Genomic DNA, 20,476 nt, shown 5'->3' on the forward strand with positions numbered 1-20,476 from the left:
GGGGGGGGGAGGGGAAGAGGACGTTTTATGGGTTACATACCAAAGGCACAGCGGCGACGAAGTACCACTTGAGGCTGGGATACTGCCTCAGTGCATCGACGTTCATGCCGAACGCGCCGACCAGGAATGTCAAGGGGAGGAAAATGAAAGTGATCCAGCTGAGTCGCCACAGGCTGGCGTTGAGCTCGAGGGATTGCTTCGAGTCGCGGATCGTGACGGATTTGTACATCTGCAACACACACAAAAAGAAATATGGAGTCAATAGAAGTCCGCCTTGTGGGTGGTGGGGGGGTTTAAGGGATAGTAAGGGACAGCCTGTGTTCGGGGCGAGATGGCAGGAGAAGAAAGGGGGAAAAAAGAAAGGTTCCCCATACCAAGTCAATCATATAGTCCAGAGGCTCGAGGTAATCCGTCCCGATATTGTCGGCCAGGACCTCAAAGTCGTCCAGCAGCGGCGTCAACCAGGTACTTCCGGAGTTGCTGGTACGACCGCGACGACCGCCGCCGGACCCGTCTCTCTTCTTCTCGGTTCCCCCACCGCCGCCGTCCTGAAACTTCTCCATCTCGGCGAAGACGGCAAAGTCGTCCTGCACGGCCTCGATGACCTTGGAGTGCCGGTTCACCAGCTTCAGCATGTTGTGCAGCCGCTGCGACATGCCCCAGACGTCGCGGGCCCTGGATGAATCGGACGGGTGCGCGTAGATGTGGTCCTCGAGCGAGGCGTGGGGCTCGTGGATCAGCGCGATCTGGTCGCGCCAGAGCTGGTACAATCCATCGAAGATGTGCGAGAGCACGGCCTGCAAAGTGGGTGTCGACGCACGCTGTCTTGGGTCCAGTGCCGTGGTGGTGTTGTCGTCGTCGTTCTCCTCCTCGTCGTCAGGAGAAGCAGTGGACGTAGGGGTAGGCGGGGGCGGGAAAGCGCCTGGGTTCAGACCGAGCAGGACGTTGGCACTGACAATCTCACCGGCCTCGCCGGACGAGTATTCGCAAATGATGATCGTGTCGCGCTTGGCCATGTCGTGCAGGTGCCGGGAGCCCGAGTTGAAGCGCGTCACGCGCGGACCAGGCAGGGCCTGCGACGACGCTCGTTGCATGTAGACTGAAACGCGCTGGCGGTAGAGCGAGGCTCGGGTGGGTTGCAACAGCTGCTGAGCGTGCTGCTGCTGTTGTTTGTGAGAAGAGGAAGAAGAAGAGGGAGTCCCAGGGCGAGGCGCCACCACCAGGGATCCGAAATCCAGCCCGAACGCCATGCAGATGACGCCTCTGGCGATGTCGAACGCCGGCCGCCATCGGATGGCCTTGTGTGACGCCCGCCGCGTGTCGCGGTCGTCCTGCATCCAGTCACGAAAGCTGCGCTCGCCCGTCTCGGTGCTGGAGCCGCTGATGCCATACGCACTGCTCAGGTAGTTGACTGCTTCTTCGTTGTTGCAGACGTAGATCAGCCGGAGAAGGGAGTCCGCTTGCTCGTCCTCCTCCAAGTGCTTTCGTAGACTGGACACGTTTTCGCATAGCTTCGGGGGTGCGCAGAGCAGGACGCCGTGATTGTCTTTTGATAGTAGCGTTAGGAAAATGGGACAAGAGAGAACGAGGCAAAGTCATGGAGATCGAAATAACATCGAGGTACCCGTCTCAACAGTATTTTTTCACTCACCGATGTCGTATTCCAAAACATACAGGGCTCTCCGCTTGAACAGCGGCGCCGGTTTCTGCGAGAGGATGGCCGTCGCATGAGTCGTGGCCAGGCCCGCGGCGTACTTGAGACCGCTGATGGCTCCCGGCTTGATGGCAGACTTGATGCCCAACCACCTCCTGACGCGGTCGATGGGGCGATTGGCGCCGGCGCGCCCTACGGCGTCGGACGCTGAGCGCGTGATGCGGATCTGGGCCTCTTCGGCGTTGATGTCGGTGTTGACACGCCGAAAGACGGCGGCGCGTTGCTCGATCTCAAGTTGCTGTTGCGGGTTGGGCTCTGGGAACGGGTTCTTGAATCCCAGCGGCCACGACAACTCCTCGTCGACGAGTCCGAGTCCGAGTTGTTTCTGCTCGACGTCGTCGAAGGCGTCTGAGAAGCCCCTGACGCGCTGGCCCGGGTGGATGTCCAGGGGGCACGGGAAGGTGTCGGCATGGCTCAACGAAGCCGCGACATTCTTGGGATCCGGTGGCTTGGAAAAGAAATCCTGCACAAACGACGTCGAGATCTCTTCCTCCTTGACCAGTGGCGGCCGCAAGGGTCGCCCTTCTTCAATGCGGATCGAGAGCTCAGCTCCCCTCTGGTGTCGATCGGTCGAGTATTTCCTCTGTTTGACGGACCGTGTCGAGAAGGTCGAAGATCGTCTTGAAGCCATTGAGGGATCAGGCTGGCCTTTCTTTGTCTCATGGACACCTTTTGGAGTCTCCGATGGCTTGCTTTTGGGCAACTCTTTCTGTGGCGCCCAACGAGGCTGACGAGGATGAGGTGGGCGACCTGGCCTAGAATTCGGTCTAGAACCTTTGACTTTTACCAAGACGACGACGTGCATGAAACCCCTGTCCATCAGGGGTTGCCGATTCGACACCGCGAAAACATCCCATCTTTGCCAATGGCTAGTGTGTGCCAGCCGCTATACGAGGTGTCGGTACTTGGCCAAGTAGCACGAAGAGAGTATGTCCTCGTGAAAGATACCAAAACAGATGGAAGAATGATGAATGTGAAGTTGCCGACACAGAGGATCAACCAGAAAAGCCCACGATTATTATGGTCAATATTGTGACAAAACCGCCGCCCAAGGGTCTCCAACAATGCCCTTGTCCCAAGAAGTTTCCCTGCAGTGCCTACCTAGGTACCTAACGTACAGGCAGCCTTCCGCGTTACTCAGACACTAGCCACCGTCCAAATGGCATACACAAACCCCCCAACTCCATCAACTACAAGACTTCAGTGTCTGCCATATGCCTTCCTGGGAAACTCATCCCAGATATGCTTCATATCCGCCACATCCAATCCGTCTTCATTCACCAAATGCCCTGCGAAGTCAACATCGTCTCCGTGCATCAGCCCCCGGAAGCGGCCCTGCACCCATCCCTCCCCATCAAATTCCACGTATCCATCGCAACCCCGCCCGAACCTCATATTGCCGTCATCTTCATCCTCGGATCGCCATCCGAACGACACCGCGGCTCCTGTAGTGATGTCGGTGATGTCGTCCGCACGGAGCACCCCGACTTTGGAGCCGACATTGAACCGTCCCCAGAGTTTCTGTTGTCGGTGGTCGATTTGGAGTGAGAGATCGAAAGGGAAGAATGGTTTATTTGGGATGAAGTAGGTCCCGGATATTTGGACGGGCCCGCTGGAGCGTTCTGAAGTTTCGTCATCGTCAGCTTCATCGAATCCCAGTGACTCATACGCTGGAGGCGCGTCGTCCATTTCAACATCATGGTGGAAGGAGACGGGCGTGTGGTCATAGACGTGTTTTGGGGGGTCTGAAACAGGCCGGGCACTGGTGTTGCGAGGGAATGGCTGGCTTCGTCGGGCGGTGAATAGAGGTCGTGGTGCGGAGGGTGAGGCCTTTGATTTGGAAGGTGATTTGGGTGCTGCTGCTGCTGGCTTGGGGGTGGAAGAAGATGTTTTGGCACCTTTGGGGCTTTTGGACGAGGCACCAGCAGAGACCGCTTTAGATTTGGGCGCAGTGGCAGGCTTGGGAGTGGAAGAAGATGCTTTGTCGCCTTTGGTTTTGGACGACGCACCACCAGAGGCAGAGGTCTCTTTGGATTTGGTCGACTTTTTCTTTGCCGCGTCAAGCATGTCACGGTCAATTTTGACCTTGACGCCGTCGACTTCCAGCTCAATGGTAGTTTTCGTCCCTTTCGCAACCGTCGTAGCTTTCTTCTCTACAGCCTTGGCCTTGGTCTGCTCCGGCTTCCCTACCACATTCTTCGCTTTCCTCAAAGCACTGGCAAACTCCTTCTTCATCTCCGTCTCCATCTGCGTAATCTCCTTGGGCACCGACAGAGCCTTGGCCGAAAGCGCATTGGTCAGTCGTACCTTGGCCGTGTTTTTGTCCTTGGAGCGTGGGAGGCCATAGTGAAGGAGTTGCGCCTCGTACCAGTGCGCGACCTGGTCCTTGGGGGTGGTGCCTCGCTTAGGCAGTAACAACTCCTTAAGATCTGTTGTTGAGGCGCGGGGATGGCGTTTGTTGGGGCCCAGGTCGACAAAAAGAGTGTCTTTGTAGACAAAGTCGCCTCTTCGGATTTCCGTGGTCTCCATTGTTTATTGTGTAGGGGAGCAGACTACCTAAGGAGGGCTTATCGAGAAGATAATGGGGAAGTGGGTGGGTGCTAGCTTTTGGAGCTTTGAGTGGGACAGCTACCTAGCGAGCCTAGGTACCTAAGTAGTGCCTGGCGTGCCTGGCTACCCGAGCACTAATAGGTAGTAACTTGGTACCGGTGCTAATTTCATAGTCAACTTTTCCGGGGATGCTCATGGTTTTATTCTTCAAGATGTTTCTTTTTGACCTGTTGAGAAAGGCCCCGGGGCGGGATAAGGGGGGAGGGGCTATTATGTACAGCGTGTACATACATCTATATTCATGGGTTCCGCATATGTGAGTGGGACTGTAGACGGCAGGGAAACTCGTGCAAGTCCGGATTGATACAATGTGAGCGACGTAATGTAGTTTATCACACATTTTTGCTTCGATGTATATCATCATGTGTTTCCGAGGCTGTTCGGAATCCCATGTCTTGCGACAAACTTATCCAATGTTGCCTTCGCCTCGTCCATGGCTGCTAATACGGGCTGCATGGGCGCCGTATTCTTCTGCATTCTGAGGAGGTGGTTCCGCAGTTGATTGAGCAGCGAATTCAGTTCTGGGTCGTTTTCCGAGTCGAGAGTCAAAGTGGGCGGCGACATTGAGGAAGTCTTAGACTCTAAGGCGCCGGAAAATCTCTTGTTACCAGGGCGTATGATTCCGGCAACGTTGTTGATGCGCTCAATCTCCTCTCTCCTGCGCCCAGCCTCGACGCCGCCGTCTTCATTCTCTTCGTCGTCTTCTGTTTCTTCTTCCTTGTGCAGCAAGTCCCTCGCCATCGGATGTAGGCCCCTCTCCTTCTTCCTCCTCAGCGCCTCGCTTCCTTTGAATCCTTCCTCCAACGTTTTCAACTGTGCACGGTCCCTCTTCAGCGCGACTTTCTCCCGGTTGATTTGGCGGCGGAGGAGGTGCGTCGATTGCAGGTTTGTCGTGAGCTGGGACTGCAAAGTCGCAATGCGAGCCAGAGTGGCGGAAAGGTCAAACGGAGAGTCGTCGGCTGTGGAGGTGTTTGTTTGCGGGAATGGCATTCGAGGTAGGCGGGCGAGGAGTCTGTAAGGGTGGATAGATATCAGCGTGTGTGAAGGGTTACGCATTCGATGGTAGCAGAGAAATCGTCAACGTAGTTTGGTTCGACGAACAGATGCACAATCAAAACATACTTGTCAGCTACCTCCTCCACAGCTTTCTCATACTCTTCCTCTCGAATGCTGGCCGCAGTCGCGTTCTTTCTTTGTCCCTTCGCATTGGTACTACGCAACCTGCCAACCGGTGGGATCCTGCCGTTTCCCCCAGCACCAGATCGTTTCGTTCTGAGATTCAGGAAGATTTGTCGGACTTTCTCCTGTGATGAAGCCGGCAGTGGTCTCCATTTCTTGCGGATCGTGTGTTGTGACACTTGCTTTATGCGCGGTTCGAGGGTCGCCATTCCGGCTCTGGTGTTTGACGAGGTGGGTGGAGATGCAGAAGGCTTTGACGCGACCATTATTTCTCTTCGTCTGAACAAGAATTGCTTCACGCTTGAGGCAATGCTCGCGCGATCAGACACCTTGAGACGACAGATTGTGAGGGACCGGTCGTGAAGCGCGCATGTCCCTTCGAACCGAGCCTCGTGTTGATGTCTGACAAATTGCGTTTAGCGTGGGGAAGTGGACTAACGCTAACACGGTTAGACGAATATGTGTCTCGTTCCTCGTGTTTGACAAGGACTAGGTACCTACCTAGGTAGGTATTAACTATCACCTCTATCCTATGGCGCCGTTCGCCTCCCATACCATCTTGGATGTTCACCGAGCCGATAAACAATGCCTGATAACTTCACTGGGTAGATCGAGGAGGATTTCCAATTTGCAGACTGTCTGATAATTGACCTCGGGTGGCGTCTTGAGAACTCACCTCAATAAGTATAGCGAAAGTTCGCAACACCCTCAATCAAATTTCCCTTCGTCTTCGATTTACGATTGGCCATCCAGAACCACAATGTACACGCCGAAACCAGGACGATCATCAAAATATGACTCCCAATGCTCACCCATATTGCTGTCAGATACCGCGGGGCCTCTGGTTGGCGGACAATGTAACTGCCGGCTATGCCACCCAAACCATTGCAACCAGAAACGGCTGCTGCCACTGTGGCACGCTTCCATTGGCCCACAATGTTGTTGGCTTGATAGGCATTCAATGCGGCCCAGTTGGAAATGTAAGCGCCTGTAGCCAGAAATGTGCCAATATATCTCACAGTGACCTGACTGCTGAATCCTAACATGCAAAACCCCACGATCAGGCAAATTGCATTGAAAATGATGACCGGCGCTCGGACTCTGTACTTGTCGCCAATGTATGACGAAAGCAGGACCGGAATTACGGCATAATAGTATGGAGGGGATGACAGCAGAATCGCCTTGTTGGAGTCGAAACCCATTCCACTTTGCAGTATGATGGGCAAGAAGTACGAGAGAGCTGTGGATACCAAGTTGAGTAAGAAGAACAACACGCAGAAAGCGTACAGCTTCAAGTCGAGAAAATGGATCAGAATCGTAGCCAAGCTGAATGGTTCGGGTTTCCCTGCATCACGGCGATCCTCATTGATCCGAGAGATTGCCAGGCTCTTCTCATCCTCGGTAAGGAAGTGGAACGAGTTCTCGCAGCGGTCCGGGAAGTCGATCATCCAGAAATAGGTGATCAAGCCGAGAAAGACAGTGACCGAGCCTTGGACAAGATACATCCACTGCCACCCTCGAAGGCCATCGTGATGATCGAGGTGATTCAGACCAAAGTTGACAATAGAGCCGGTGGCAAGGATGATGATCTCTCCAGATTGCAGCAGAGCAAATCGGAGCTGCTGCTCATGGCGAGTATACCAAGTGGAAATCAGGTACGTTAGCCCTGGATAGATGCCCGCCATAGAAATACCGAGCAGGACTCTCAGGGCTATCATCTGTTGCCAGTTGGTGATAGCGGCTGTGCACATGGTGATTATACCGAAAGCACAGGTGATGGAGGAAAAGAACAACCGAGGCCCAACGAAGCGCAACAAGATGGTCGCCGGAAGTTGACAACCGACAGAGGCGACGGTAAAGATGAAGATTGAGACAGAGTATCGATCTCCGACGAGGTCTAGATCGGAGAGCATGCTTGTGACAGCCGCCGAGGAGATGATGCCACTGTCGAGTAGATTCAGACTGCAGAGAATGCCAGCAATAGTGCAGAGCCGCAGATCAACTTTGCGACGGAGGCGAGCTTCTGCCTGGGCGCGAGTTGGGTCATTTTGCAGCGCCTCATGGTTGACTTCTGTGTCTCGGTTTTCGTTCGAATCTCTTTCTGAAGAACCTGCATCGGAGGTGCCAATGACGTGAATAGGGCGCGGGAGTTCCAACTGGTTTTCCACGACTTGTTTCTTCCCAGAGACGAGGGCCATGAGGGCTGGCCTGAGCGAATGTCCAACCAAGAAATGACTTGTCAAGAAGAGGGTGATATTGAGGTTGTGGTACAGGGTGACAAATGTGCGGCAAAATGATCGCCGTATATTTTCCTGTCACAGAGACGGTGCGGGGAAGCGAGGGCGATAAACAGAGCGGGTGCGATAGCGGTAATCAGTGCATGAGTAGCACGGTGGTCGCCATGTCGAGGCCATCTCCTGGTGGCAGGGTGGCAGGGTGTCTGGGTGGATGTGGTTATTGCGGTGAGCACGTGCATAACTTCCCTTGGTGGACGGCACTGTGTTTGACAGATACCTGAGGCTCTGCTGCGAGGCAGAATAACAGGTCTGAGCATGTGAAAGAGCGGTACCTAGTATTATTAGCTCCAAGCTATGTACGCTGTCTCTGGACCAGCAATCGGTGGGGTATTTGGGTGCTCCTGGGATGATCTTGAGTTTTTGACAACAAGACATCCAGTGTCATGAAGCTTCCATTGTCGCTCTGGTAGCAGGGGATACAAGAGTGAGCGAATTGAGCAACGAAAGCCAGATTGTACGTAGAGTGTGGGTGGCACATGTCAGTAGCCACGGTAGCCACGGTAGCCAACGGGCACTTGCCGGGCAGCCATTCAGCCTCACACGCTACCAAGGCACGTGGGTTTCAGCCTGATGCCTCGTGGCCAATCAACATCTCCTCCGAATCGTCCCCGTGACACTGCGAAGCCGGCCGGGCGAATGGAAAATGCAACCTTTCGGGTGTCTCTTGTGTCCTTGTGTCCTTGTGTCCAGCCTCGATCTCCAGATCCAGACCAAACCAACACTATTGAGGCCCTGCCGCCTACCGACTACCGCCTATCGCTCGTACATGGATGAATTTCCGCTGCGATTCGATGTTCCCCGAGTTTGCATCCTGCCTTGCTGTTCCCAAAGCTCAACATCTACATTCCCTTGTCCCCATTACTTTTCGCACTCACACAGATTGACCATATTTAACGCTGACTGCTCCCCCGGCCACATAGATCCCATCCTCGCTGCAGGTGTCCCAACTCTCCTCCCTGATCCGATCTTCCTCCCGCAGATGACTGTCCTCTCGAGTTGAAACCTCCAGGAATAGGCATAAGCATGGTTGAGCTGATACCTCCTCCTGATCCCATCTCTTTACTCCCTCCCTTGCTCGCATGTCTACCTACCTCCTTCGCATCTCCTAGACCACCGCCCGCTCTGCTACCTTTGCTGTCTCCCATATTACGGCAGCGGTTACAACTACACACCTCGACTTCGTCACGCGACAACTGGGCTGCGTTATTGTGCTGGGATGCAAAAAAAGGCGAAGTGCTGAAGGATAAGATTGAAGGCGCCACCTTCGAGCCTCACCCCTCTTCTGGTGAGATCGAAGTTGGCGACACGCATCAGATTAAATACAAGAGATTCGACGAAGAAACATTACGGGCACAGATTCCTCTGGTGGACTGGCCGTTTACCGCGTTATACCTGTGGTGCACCGGTAGTGAGGAGGGAAATGCGTGGAAGCTTGCAGAGTTGCTACCGTTGGATCAAGACCTCCAAAATGACCCCTCATGGTCGTCCTCTGTTGTAGAAGCAAACGAGAGCTCCAGGGAGCGGTTGGTGAACGAAGCTTTGAAGGAAGCCGACGACGCTGTAAACCTGAGAAGTCAGAGAAACCTCTCGGTCCCACCACCCAACGAGGACGACTACTGGGCCATGTATGACAACACGCCCAGCAGGACACCGGCTCGGAAAGAATCGGTTCAACCTCCGCGAGGAGGTCCTTCTGAAGACGACTACTACGCTCGATACGGAAGTGTCCAGCCTGCCATGGACAATCACGACCCGGATGAGGAGATGGCAAGCATCCAAGAACCCCATTTGAATGGGCATGCGCTGCAGCAGATGCTGCCAGCACACCAGCAGCCACAGACAGAATCAGATCCGCCTCCATATCAAGGAGGATTGGCCGACCTTGCAAATGATCCAGAAGACATCGAAGTGGAGGTCAACCACCCAGTACCCTCGTCACCGTCTTCGAGGGGATCCGACGCGGTGGCCCGGCTGGAAGAGCATGCAGAGCGGTACGGAGCATCAGAAATTGGAATTAGGCAGCATATCAGCACCAGCATGAAAAGCATGTACCGGTTGGCCCGTAGTGCGGGTATCACCCGGGATGAATTTGAGCGGATGGTGCAAAGGGAATTGGAAACTCTGAGTCTGCTGGATCTGGATGAGTGAAAGTTAGTACTTCTGTGTTGTAAATAGTTTTGGCAGCTTTGGAATGGCAGCAAAATATTCGCAGAAAGCGGTCTTGAGTGGTGCTGTAAGGGGGTGTATAAGGGGGGTATGAGGGACAGTATGAATGGCCCCTTTCGACGAGGCTCTGGCGCACGGGCCACGTCTCCTTTTGGCGGGAACTCGTAATGTCGCGTCAAAAAAGTTCAGGACACGTTAAAGTGAGACCCATCCCTCTCCCCCGTTCCTTTCAACGTCCATGCCATGCTCTTCCTCATTCCGAGGGCTTTGAACCTCTTCTGATCCTTCTTTTCACCACCTTCATTCGCAACTAATTTACTTTCTAAGTTCTTTGATTCCCACCTTTCGACATCGTCCTCAGCCTTAGCACTGCTCGAATCCCTTCGTTACCATCGAGACCTCGAACATGTCGTCCCCCAATTCGACCCTGCGACACAGGGGACCAAAAGAGAAAAATAAAGCTGTAGTTAGCGGGGACAAGGATGATGCGGTTTTGAATGACGCACTCCAGAATGCGCAGAAGAGTGTGTTCAACGAATGGGAGTACAAGCTGGCGCTGGGGATAATCACCACCCTTGCATTCGTAACCCGGTTCTTTGGCATCAGCCATCCAAATGAAGTCGTGTTCGACGAAGTGCACTTTGGAAAGGTATGTGGACATGGCAAAGGCTTCGGACAACACCAGCTCTAACAGGGCGACTACGCGCAGTTCGCATCCTACTACCTGCAGCGCACTTATTTCTTCGACGTCCACCCTCCCTTTGGAAAGCTCCTCTTTGCCTTTGTGGGCTGGCTCGTTGGCTATGATGGACATTTCCTGTTTGACAACATTGGCGAATCCTACATCACGAACAACGTCCCCTACCTTGCATTCAGAGCATTGCCTGCGTTCCTCGGAGCCCTGACCGTGGTGGTCGTCTACCTGATCATGTGGGAATCCGGGTACTCGCTCCCGGCGTGTGTCTTAGCTGCTGGGCTGGTTCTCTTTGACAACTCCCACGTGGGCCAAACTCGGTTGATTCTGCTGGACGCAACTCTGGTCTTCTTCGTCTCACTCAGTATCTATTGCTACGTTCGCTTCTACAAGCAGCGGCACGAGCCTTTTGGCAGGAAGTGGTGGAAGTGGCTCCTATTGTGTGGCTTCTGCATGAGTTGTGTCATCTCCACCAAATACGTCGGTGCTTTTACCTTCTTCACCATTGGATGTGCAGTGCTCATCGACTTGTGGGATCTGCTCGACATCAACCGAAAAGGAGGCGCCCTGGATCTTTTCACTTTCGGGAAGCATTTCGTGGCCCGCGCGCTCGGCTTGATCATCATACCTTTCTTCTTTTACCTCTTCTGGTTCCAGGTTCATTTCGCCATTCTGACCAGGTCCGGTCCAGGCGACGACTTCATGACGCCCGAATTCCAGGAAACTCTCAGCGACAACTTGATGCATCAAGCGTCCGTCGACATCCAATACTACGACTACATCACTCTCCGCCACAAAGACACCAAGGTCTATCTGCACAGTCACCCGGATAAGTACCCTCTGAGATACGACGACGGCCGAATCTCGAGTCAAGGTCAACAAGTCACGGGCTACCCCTTCAACGACACCAACAACGAATGGCAGATCCTGCCCAACGGCCACATCCCCGATCCATCCATGAGCGGAAAACCAGTTTTGAATGGCGACATTGTCAAGCTCCGACACGTCGTGACCAACACCATGCTTCTGACCCACGACGTCGCATCCCCCTATTTTCCCACCAACCAAGAATTCACTACCGTCCCGCTCGAGGTCGCCTCTGGGGACCGGCACAACGACACCCTGTTCGAGATCCGAATGGAACAGGGGAAAAAAGGGTCCCCCTTCAAGACCATGTCCGGCCAATTCAAACTGATCCACTACCCGACAAAAGTCGCCATGTGGACGCACACCACTCCGCTACCGGATTGGGCATTCAAACAGGCCGAGATCAATGGGAACAAAAACGCACAACAGTCCTCCAATATCTGGTACGTGGACGACATCCCCAGCCTCCCCGAGGATTCGCCACGGCGCGAGAAGGAGGTGAAGAAGACCAAATCCCTGCCCTTTTACAGAAAGTACATTGAACTGCAGCGCGCCATGTTTTACCACAACAACGCGCTCACGGCTTCGCACCCGTACGCCACGCTGCCTTACCAGTGGCCGTTTTTGTTGAGGGGGGTCAGCTTCTGGACGCAGGACTCGACCAAGCAGCAGATTTATTTCCTGGGAAATCCCATCGGGTACTGGATCGCGAGTGCTCTGTTGGCTGTCTTTGCCGGCATTATGGGTGCGGATCAACTGAGTCTGAGGAGAGGGATTGATGCACTTGATCGTCGTAAGTTCTTTTCTTGTGTCTGTCTACCCGATGGGAAAGAAACTTAACTAACCATCATCACGCTGTGGGTGGCCATAGGTACTCGCTCCCGCCTGTATAACTCGACAGGCTTCTTCTTCCTCTGCTGGGCCGCCCACTATTTCCCCTTCTACCTCATGGGCCGTCAACTGTTCCTGCACCACTATCTGCCCGCCCACCTCGCCTCATGTCTCGTGACCGGCGCCCTCGTTGAATTCATATTCAACGTCGACCCCGTCGTTGACGACGAGACCCACCACGCCGTGCAACAGAAGAAAGACAAAGTCACCGGCAAAGTCATCCCGGAGAAGTCGAGAAAACACTTCCAGACCGCGGCCGAGCGACTCAAGGGCCAGAGCATGCTGGGCACCTGGATCGCCACGGCCGTCATTCTAGCCGCCGTCCTGTACGGGTTTTACTTCTTCTTCCCCCTGACGTACGGCTGGCCGGGCTTGACTCCCGCGCAAGTGAATGCCCGCAAGTGGCTCGGGTACGACTTGCATTTCGCAAAGTGATCGCTCCCCTTCTCATCTCGCAACATGTTCCGAGTTCCGATCGAAGGGTCTGGAAGATTGGGCAGGGAGAGCGAGCCGCTCTCCTAAGCCGGAAAGAACCAGCGAGCGAGCAAGCAACCGCCAAACGAAGGGACCAAGGCGAAGTGAGAGCGGGCACCGTGTTTTTCTTTGCCTCTTTGGGCTGCATCGGCTTCCACTTTGCGACGTGGAAATCGAGCAGAGGATGAATGGAGACAGGGGGACCCGCATCCTTTTTGGAACGAAACACGGCCAAACTGAGTGAGTGCGAGCGAACGATCGTGCGAAGACAGGTCAAGACATCTGAGAGAGGTGGGAGGCACAGCCACAGAGCGAGCACATCCTTCTCACCACCAAGAGAGGATCCGGAACAACGAAGAGTACCTACCATACATCAGAAAATGCTTCTACTGGAGTAAACGGCAGGTAAGTTGGAGTTGGGAGTTGAGTTGCAGACCCCTCTGTTGGGCTGATCCATGGTTGGGCTCGGACAACCACCTTACCAGTTATGTATACAAGGCGTCGGTTTCGAAGCCTCTGCTTCGATAGGCCAGCTAAAAAGTACTTTTGAATGACTTGGAGGAAAAAATGACACGAGATTCGAAAGAAGATAAGAGTCCGAACCTGATGAATTAGCTCGAGTACCAAGAGACAATAAGATACCTCGTACCAAGGACTGAAGGTGATGCCGATACACCTGACGTCCATATTGTTTGCTTTCCCCTGATCTTCTGGGCTCTGTGGGAAGGAAGGAGGGACGCTCTTCATGTCCCATTGTCAGTATCATGCGTTGTCCATTGTGCTGGCGGTGGCCAATGTCATGCGTGGCAGTATTCCGGTTTTGCCTAATTGAGTCAATAAACATTGCGGTGGTTTGCTGTCGCTTCGTCCTTTGCTTGCCCGAGTCTTGTCTCGCGCCGAAAGAGTCTGTTCTGGAGCATTCGGGCTCTCCGAGCCCAGCCGGTCTGCCGCCGATAAGACTCCTTGCTACTTCTGCTGGGGCTGGATGATTCTTCTCGTGATCGGCTTGGTCTACAGTCCTCCCCTCAGTCCTAACTCCTCGACAAGTGGACGAGCTCGGGTATAATGTACCCAAGAGTGTCTAGCTGTCGGTTCAAGTATGCCCTGCCTCGGAGATCCACATCGACACTTGACAAAAGTCTTCAAAACCTACTGTATGATGCCTGTAAGGCGTTATTGGAGCAGGGTCACGTGGACGGCGAACGGGATTGAGATAAAGAACAAACTTGTTGAATGCTTCGGGGAAGTACATGGCGAGCATGGGTCCCGGGACAGTCGGGTTCATGATGGCGATTTTGCCTGGCAGAAAAGGCTCTGTCCATTGGACAGTGTTGCAGTGCTTTCAGGTGTGTTCGTGCCCCTTGCTGGATTTGAGGTCGGCTTTCTGCTGATAGTGCGGTTTGTGTTAGTCACCGCAAGTTGGCGTGGGTGAGGGATGAAGGTAGCGACGGGGAGTGCGGTAGGCGAAGGCAAAAAAGGTGGACCGGGAGTGGTGGGAAGGCAGGCATAAAGCCAGACGAGCCGGTCAGATGATCGCTCAAGGCTCTGACATCTGGCTTCTGGCTCCGGAAAGCCCAGTGTCTCGAAGAGCCTAGGTCGCATGCGGCCCGACTGCAAGTGCCCTCCTTGGTCTGCTCGAGTCAGGGTTGGGATGCGTCGTGGCCGTCGGCTTTGCTTGCCCTTGTCCTCATGCCTCCCCTTGTACTCTGCTGCAGCTTGTTGGGCAGACGTACACGACTTGTAAGACACTCCAGTCCACAGCCTCATAAAGTCCGGTGTAGGAGATGTTTCCAGGCCTTCGCGTCCACCACATTGGAGGCGAGAAAGGCCCTTCCAGCGGCAGAACGGACAAGTGGCAATCTTGATAAGACTCCGACCTAGCTTAGCAACTCTGTCAGTTCCTCTCCAGTTAGTCCGGTCAGTTAGTTCCACATGGATTCCATGCCCTGATTCGAGTTAGCGTATGTGGGCACTCTGATTGGATCTTCAATTGGCACTTAGCCGTTAGACTTTCATGGGTCTTTTGACCTTGTTCAAGGGTGTGACCTGTGTTGAGTCCTTCTCTTTGACGCTCAAGGCGAGGGAGTCTGTCCTTGCCATTGCTGTCAGGAATGCTGCCATGTTTCGTGGAAACTGCGGTCAGAAGGGCAGTCGATGTGTCCCATGATGATGATGACGGTAATGTCTCGTATGACGGGGAAGAACCCGCTTCCCGGCGGCAAACAATTTTTTCTCGCCGTGGCTCGCTCTTGATCCCCATGTAGATGGCTAGGCTCCCAAATCTCATATCGCCGATGCCTTCCGGGATGTGCAGGTTTGTGCGGAATCGTGTCGACGTGGCTGGACGGGCTCGTGTAGGTCTTCGACATGTGGTAACAGGGTTCGCAGTTGCTGCACTGCGCGGTGACGGAACCATGACGAGATCGAACCCTCGAATGGCATTGCGGCACCTGTTGAACACACCGTCTCGACTTTGCTGTCCACGGAAGAATGGACCCCAATGGTTGCCACTTCTCCTGGATTGAGTCAGTCCAGGAATGATGTTGATGCGGGTGGCAGGTTGCTCACCTTTGCGCAGACAACAGGTTTGCAGATGAATAACCGGATTGGCGGCGCTCCCACACAGCCGTGGAGGCAATATCCTGTCGTATCTGCAAGGCCATGCAAGGCGCTGCAAGAGTCAGACAAGGTTGTCCACATGACGAACCATGGGGTAGAAAAAGGAAATAAGACGGACAAGGGGAGAAAGGAAAAAGCAATTCTAGCGCAGGCCAATGCAGAAGGTGGTCGTGCGTATTCAGTGATGAGTGGGATGTGCGATAGGAAAGAGCCACACAACGAACCGCAGAGAGTGAATGAAAGTGAAATAAGCACATGCTCAACTGCCTGATGCAGGGAATGGACAATGCGTTGTGGTCAATAATGGCCTTTTTGATTTTTTTCCTTTTTTCGGGGTTTTCTCTGTACTTAGCTAGATAGCTTCCCTCTTCAAGCTGTGCATCACCCTCACTCGTCTTCGTATCCTCAACCCAAGCTGGCGGTCGAAACGAGTGTGGGATGTTCAGTCGAGTTGGGCCAATTGCACACCAGCAATATCAACGCCCCAAGCCAGTTCCTTTCCTCCCTGTCATCCGAATATCCAGGTCATACACAGTTCCGATCCAGTCCCGTCGAACTCCATTAGCGTAGTGTCACGGGGATCCTAGAGAGAAGCAAGTATCGCAAGGCAGGAAAGACGTCGACCGAATGCAGTAACAGCAGGGAGGACACAATACCGACTCCATAACCCCACGCTTGCGAGTGCGGCAACCTGACAAATAGCCCATATAGCAGTCTTGGAACCAGAACGCCCGCCAGATCATAATCTAAAAGGAAGTCGTCGTAACATGGTCATGGGATTCAGCGATAGTGGACCGGTTCGCTCGCAATCTCGGTCAGCTTTTCCGGCTGCAGGCAGACCACTTCGGCCTTGTTGTTGACAGAAATTTGGGCCGGCACGTTTGTGTGCATGGGATATCGAGCTCGCCGTTCGAGTTCGTCCAGGGGAATTTGTGAACGGATGTACTTGACGCGGCCATCATCGATGGGATTCCAGTCCCAGCTCTCAAAGCGGCCTTGGGTTAAGGCAGACCATACCAGTCGACGTTGGCGCTGAGTCCTCAGGACATCGTCGGTGATTTTCTTGAAGTCCCACTTCCTATTTGCTTCTTCCTCGAAAGCCTTGCAGACGGCCAGAGTTTCTGGGTCCTGGCTAGTGGCAAGGTTGGTGAGCTCAAGCGGGTCATTTCGCAAGTTGAACAGCTGAGGAGGATCGGCTGGGCATGTGATGTACTTCCAGTCGCCTCGTCGGATCATCATCAGGGGAGACACGGTTCCCTCGCCCATATACTCGGCGAAGACGGTATCATGGCCACCGTCACTGCCGTAGAGATGAGGTAACAAGGACAGACCATCCATCGGCAATCCGGGAACTAGCTTGGACCCAATCAAGTCCACAAGAGTCGGCATGAGATCTAGAGTCGAGACATTTTGAGAGACTCGGTGGGGACGGAATTGTTTTGGGTGACTGATCAACATAGGTACTCGAACGGAATTTTCGAAATACGACACTACAGACCGTTCGTTAGCCCTCTCGACCCGACCAAACAAATGTCCCTGGAGGGGGAAAAGGGCAAACTCACTCTTGTACCACAGGCTTCTTTCGCCCAGCATATCTCCATGGTCACCGGAAAACATGACAACTGATTGACGTCAGTCTGTGAGTTTGTATCACCATTGGGGACGGAAAATCTCTGCTTACCGGTGTTGTCTTCCATGCCGCATTTCTTGAGGACGTCAAGCAACTGGCCAATACAATCATCGACGTAGCTCACAGCGCCATAATACGCTCGACGAGCGCGTTTGATCTGCTCGTCTGTGAAATTGTGGCCCTCAAGCTCGCAGACACGCAACAAGCGCCTGCTGTGCGGGTCTTGGTCTTCCTCACTGATGTTCACGGTCGGCAGGTCGATGTCCACGTCCTCATACAAGTCCCAATACTTCTCCTCAATAGCGTATGGGTCATGAGGATGCGTGAAGGAAACTGTAAGGGCGAATGGCCGTTTTCCAGCAGGCGCCCTTGCATGGTCGTAAAGATACTGCTTTGACTTGTACAGAACCTCCTCGTCGTAGTCCAGCTGATTGGTCCTGACACACGGCCCAGCCTGTAAGATAGAGCTGCTGTTGTGGTACCACTCGAGTCTTCGGTCTGGGTCATCCCAGTTGACCGCCCAGCCGAAATCACCAGGGTAAATGTCAGAAGTCAAACGGTTCTCATAGCCGTGGAGTTGATCCCCAATGAAATGCATCTTGCCAGCCAGAGTGGTTTCGTAGCCAGCGGCTCGCAGGTAATGCGCGTATGTCGGTGTCTCGGACGGAATGGAGCTGGCGTTGTCGTACGAGCCGATCTTGGAAGGCAGTTGACCGCTGATCAAACACATCCTAGACGGCGCACAAAGCGGAGAGTTGCAATATGCCGAGTCAAACACGACTGAACGTTCTGCCAACTTGTCGAGATTGGGAGTCTTGATCAGAGACTTGGGGTTGTGCATCTTCAACAACGGGGCAGCAAGCTGGTCGGCCATGATGAAGAGAATGTTCGGTTTGGCCGGGAACAACGGCGTCGAAAAGCCTTGGACACCCTGGAAGCCATTGGGAGGCGACACTGGGGGAGACTGAGGAAAAGGATTGAAAGAACCCATGGTGGCAGTGATTCAATGTATAGCTTGTATCTGGGGATAGCTGTACGGGTCAAGAATGCAGCAGAAGGTCTTGTATCTGCTTGAAAGATTGTAACCCGGATGAAGAAGGGGAGGAAGTATGAAAGCGTGGAGGGAGGGAAGCGCACAGATATAGTCGACAGAATTATGAGAACGAGGGGCAGGGTGAGACTCTCGGGGGTCACACGTCCAGTTCCCCAATCAAGAAACAGAAGGAATGACAAAAGGAAAGCAGAGAAGGAGGACGAGGTTTAGAATGCAAAGGAAATGGTACTGACCCCGAGTCGGAAAGGCGAAGGAAGGCCGCGAAGAAAACAAGGTGAATACGGAGCGACTGTCACCGGACGGCTGTGGTTTCGAAAAAGAAGAATTTGGCCTGCAGCTACCCACAAGGTTTGCTGATCCCGGTATGGCGTATGTGGGGACGATGATATTCATTATTATTCAATCTGGTCAATCTGGCCGACTCAGCTAGCAGCTTGCAAGGCGGTAAGGCCGTCAGTCTGTGTGATTGCAGGAAGAGCTGACACCCCCTGCCTCTTGGAGGATGAGGAATCGGGCTCGCTGGCAACGTCTTGGGAGTCGTGGCACCCGGCAAAAGAAATTGGTAAGAAGGGGCAAACCCTATGATGGAGGTATATACACAGGATGACGAAGAGGACCAAGGATGGAGAGGGCTCCGAGGTTACAAAGGCGACAATAGCATAATATTAACGCGTAAGGCATCATTGAAAACCCTCCAAGGTGGTTGCTAGAAGGAATGACAACATCTCCGAGTGCGATCACGCCATTGTTTGCCACAAACGGACAAGTCAAGGCGGTGAAATCACACACCGACCTCGTTGGATGCTACCAGCGTGCCACAGTTTCTTGCTAGTACGCGTCGATGATAAGACACCGTCTCCTAATTTCGTGGCTACTAGGGGTGACTACTACCGGGTGACTAGTACTTTCGGATTAGGGAACATAATACGAGTGCTCGTTATCCTACTGTACGTTGGAATTAGCGGCGCCGGTTCTCCGATCCTGCAGCCTGCTCTCGCCTGTGGTGGGTGCCTGGGACGGTGAACCCTGGGCGTAGGTACCTAGTAGAGGGAGGGGTGCTGCTCGGCTATGCACGGCTGGGGCACTAACCACTATCAATTTTTGCTCCAGGCAAGGCTAAAGAGGGGAAGGCCCCCAAATTCCCAATCAAAACACCCCTTTGCATCTCCCTTGCATCCCCTTGTCTCCCTGTCTCCCTTCCTTCCCCTACACAAGCCCAACTCTATTCGTCGCTTCAGTTGCCGCTTCGAGGTGATTGTTCCCTTTCGATCTTCCCTCGACGACGAGATCCGCCATTCGTGGGATTTGTCGGAATTGCATTTGGCACAAAGTCAAAGAAGACGGGGTACGGAAATTGGATGACTGTGCCACAGGAAAACACCAGACGAGCCCCCGTCCTGCTACAAAGTACCTCGTACCGTTGCCAAAGTATCACAAACTGGACGCCGGACACGACGCTGCACGGAGGCCGATGAGCTGCCAAGACACGACTTCTTCTGACGGGAAAAATCATTGCAATACTTCTCGGTACCCGGTAGCGGTGCTTGCCCTGTGTTCCCAGGAGTCAGGACTCTGGCTTCCAAAATAGGATCTGTGTCCACCGTCCAATCTGAAATGTGAGATTGAAGGTGGTGATCGGTCAGCCTCGTAGCCTTGGCCTCGACATGTTTGTTCTGGACCTGCACCCACCTGTTTCGCTCCCCGCGTTTGTTTCTCATCTCACCAATCAATGCCATGCAATCGTCTCTGGCGAGTCCCTAGATATCAAGATAGACAATCCTTATCAACCACGTGAGGCCTCCTCCCCATGCCCCTGACTTTCACTGAATCCCTTCCTTATCGAGCAAACAATTCCATTAATATCCAACCGGACTCGTATCTGTTCAATGTCTTTTTCTCAAAGGAAGCCTCAGCCTTTGCCTCCGCACATTGCCTGACACTCTATCGCATATTGCTAGAGTTTGAGTTGCAGATACACTTTTGACGCCTGTTTACTTGTGGTTCCCTTCTAGCACTTCTGGGGATTTGGAAGCTCCAGTCTAACCCTAGGTCACTTTTTGGCCTAGAACTCATATATCAACAAAATACCAAATAGCTTTTATCGTGCTACCGACTACCTTGCGTACTTGATCTGCTATGCTATCGACATAGAATCTTCCCATCGCCGAGGAACCTGCTGCGCACGACGCGAAAATCAAAGCCTGGAAAGCACGTGACTCGAAGTGTTCTGCCGCACATTACATATGTATGAATTCGTCTACGCAGCCTGACAACAGCTTGA

At 53.6% G+C, this 20,476-nt stretch overlaps 7 protein-coding genes across 7 annotated transcripts; 2 read left to right on the top strand and 5 right to left on the bottom strand.

Moving 5' to 3' along the window:
* Positions 1-25: 25 nt before the first annotated feature.
* Z520_12115 (uncharacterized protein) lies at positions 26-2,345 on the bottom strand (the record flags this gene model as incomplete). Its single annotated transcript, XM_016782602.1, has 3 exons — positions 26-229; positions 375-1,546; positions 1,652-2,345. The coding sequence occupies 3 exons, from the start codon at positions 2,343-2,345 to the stop codon at positions 26-28; spliced, it is 2,070 nt and encodes a 689-aa protein (XP_016626245.1).
* Positions 2,346-2,914: 569 nt separating this feature from the next.
* Z520_12116 (uncharacterized protein) lies at positions 2,915-4,243 on the bottom strand (the record flags this gene model as incomplete). The annotated part of the gene is made up of 1 exon (XM_016782603.1): positions 2,915-4,243. One exon carries the CDS (start codon positions 4,241-4,243, stop codon positions 2,915-2,917), a length of 1,329 nt encoding a protein of 442 aa, XP_016626246.1.
* Positions 4,244-4,684: 441 nt separating this feature from the next.
* Z520_12117 (uncharacterized protein) lies at positions 4,685-5,769 on the bottom strand (the record flags this gene model as incomplete). Its single annotated transcript, XM_016782604.1, has 2 exons — positions 4,685-5,336; positions 5,447-5,769. The coding sequence occupies 2 exons, from the start codon at positions 5,767-5,769 to the stop codon at positions 4,685-4,687; spliced, it is 975 nt and encodes a 324-aa protein (XP_016626247.1).
* A 411-nt stretch (positions 5,770-6,180) lies between these two features.
* Z520_12118 (uncharacterized protein) lies at positions 6,181-7,701 on the bottom strand (the record flags this gene model as incomplete). The annotated part of the gene is made up of 1 exon (XM_016782605.1): positions 6,181-7,701. The coding sequence occupies one exon, from the start codon at positions 7,699-7,701 to the stop codon at positions 6,181-6,183; it is 1,521 nt and encodes a 506-aa protein (XP_016626248.1).
* Positions 7,702-8,823: 1,122 nt separating this feature from the next.
* On the top strand, positions 8,824-9,948 carry Z520_12119 (uncharacterized protein; the record flags this gene model as incomplete). Its single annotated transcript, XM_016782606.1, has 1 exon — positions 8,824-9,948. One exon carries the CDS (start codon positions 8,824-8,826, stop codon positions 9,946-9,948), a length of 1,125 nt encoding a protein of 374 aa, XP_016626249.1.
* A 424-nt stretch (positions 9,949-10,372) lies between these two features.
* Z520_12120 (uncharacterized protein) lies at positions 10,373-12,853 on the top strand (the record flags this gene model as incomplete). Its single annotated transcript, XM_016782607.1, has 3 exons — positions 10,373-10,615; positions 10,676-12,320; positions 12,399-12,853. The coding sequence occupies 3 exons, from the start codon at positions 10,373-10,375 to the stop codon at positions 12,851-12,853; spliced, it is 2,343 nt and encodes a 780-aa protein (XP_016626250.1).
* Positions 12,854-16,291: 3,438 nt separating this feature from the next.
* Positions 16,292-18,132, bottom strand: Z520_12121 (uncharacterized protein; the record flags this gene model as incomplete). The annotated part of the gene is made up of 3 exons (XM_016782608.1): positions 16,292-17,001; positions 17,074-17,133; positions 17,193-18,132. The coding sequence occupies 3 exons, from the start codon at positions 18,130-18,132 to the stop codon at positions 16,292-16,294; spliced, it is 1,710 nt and encodes a 569-aa protein (XP_016626251.1).
* Positions 18,133-20,476: the final 2,344 nt, after the last annotated feature.

The sequence above is a fragment of the Fonsecaea multimorphosa genome (genome assembly GCF_000836435.1).
Source record: "Fonsecaea multimorphosa CBS 102226 unplaced genomic scaffold supercont1.48, whole genome shotgun sequence".
Lineage (NCBI taxonomy): Eukaryota > Fungi > Ascomycota > Eurotiomycetes > Chaetothyriales > Herpotrichiellaceae > Fonsecaea > Fonsecaea multimorphosa.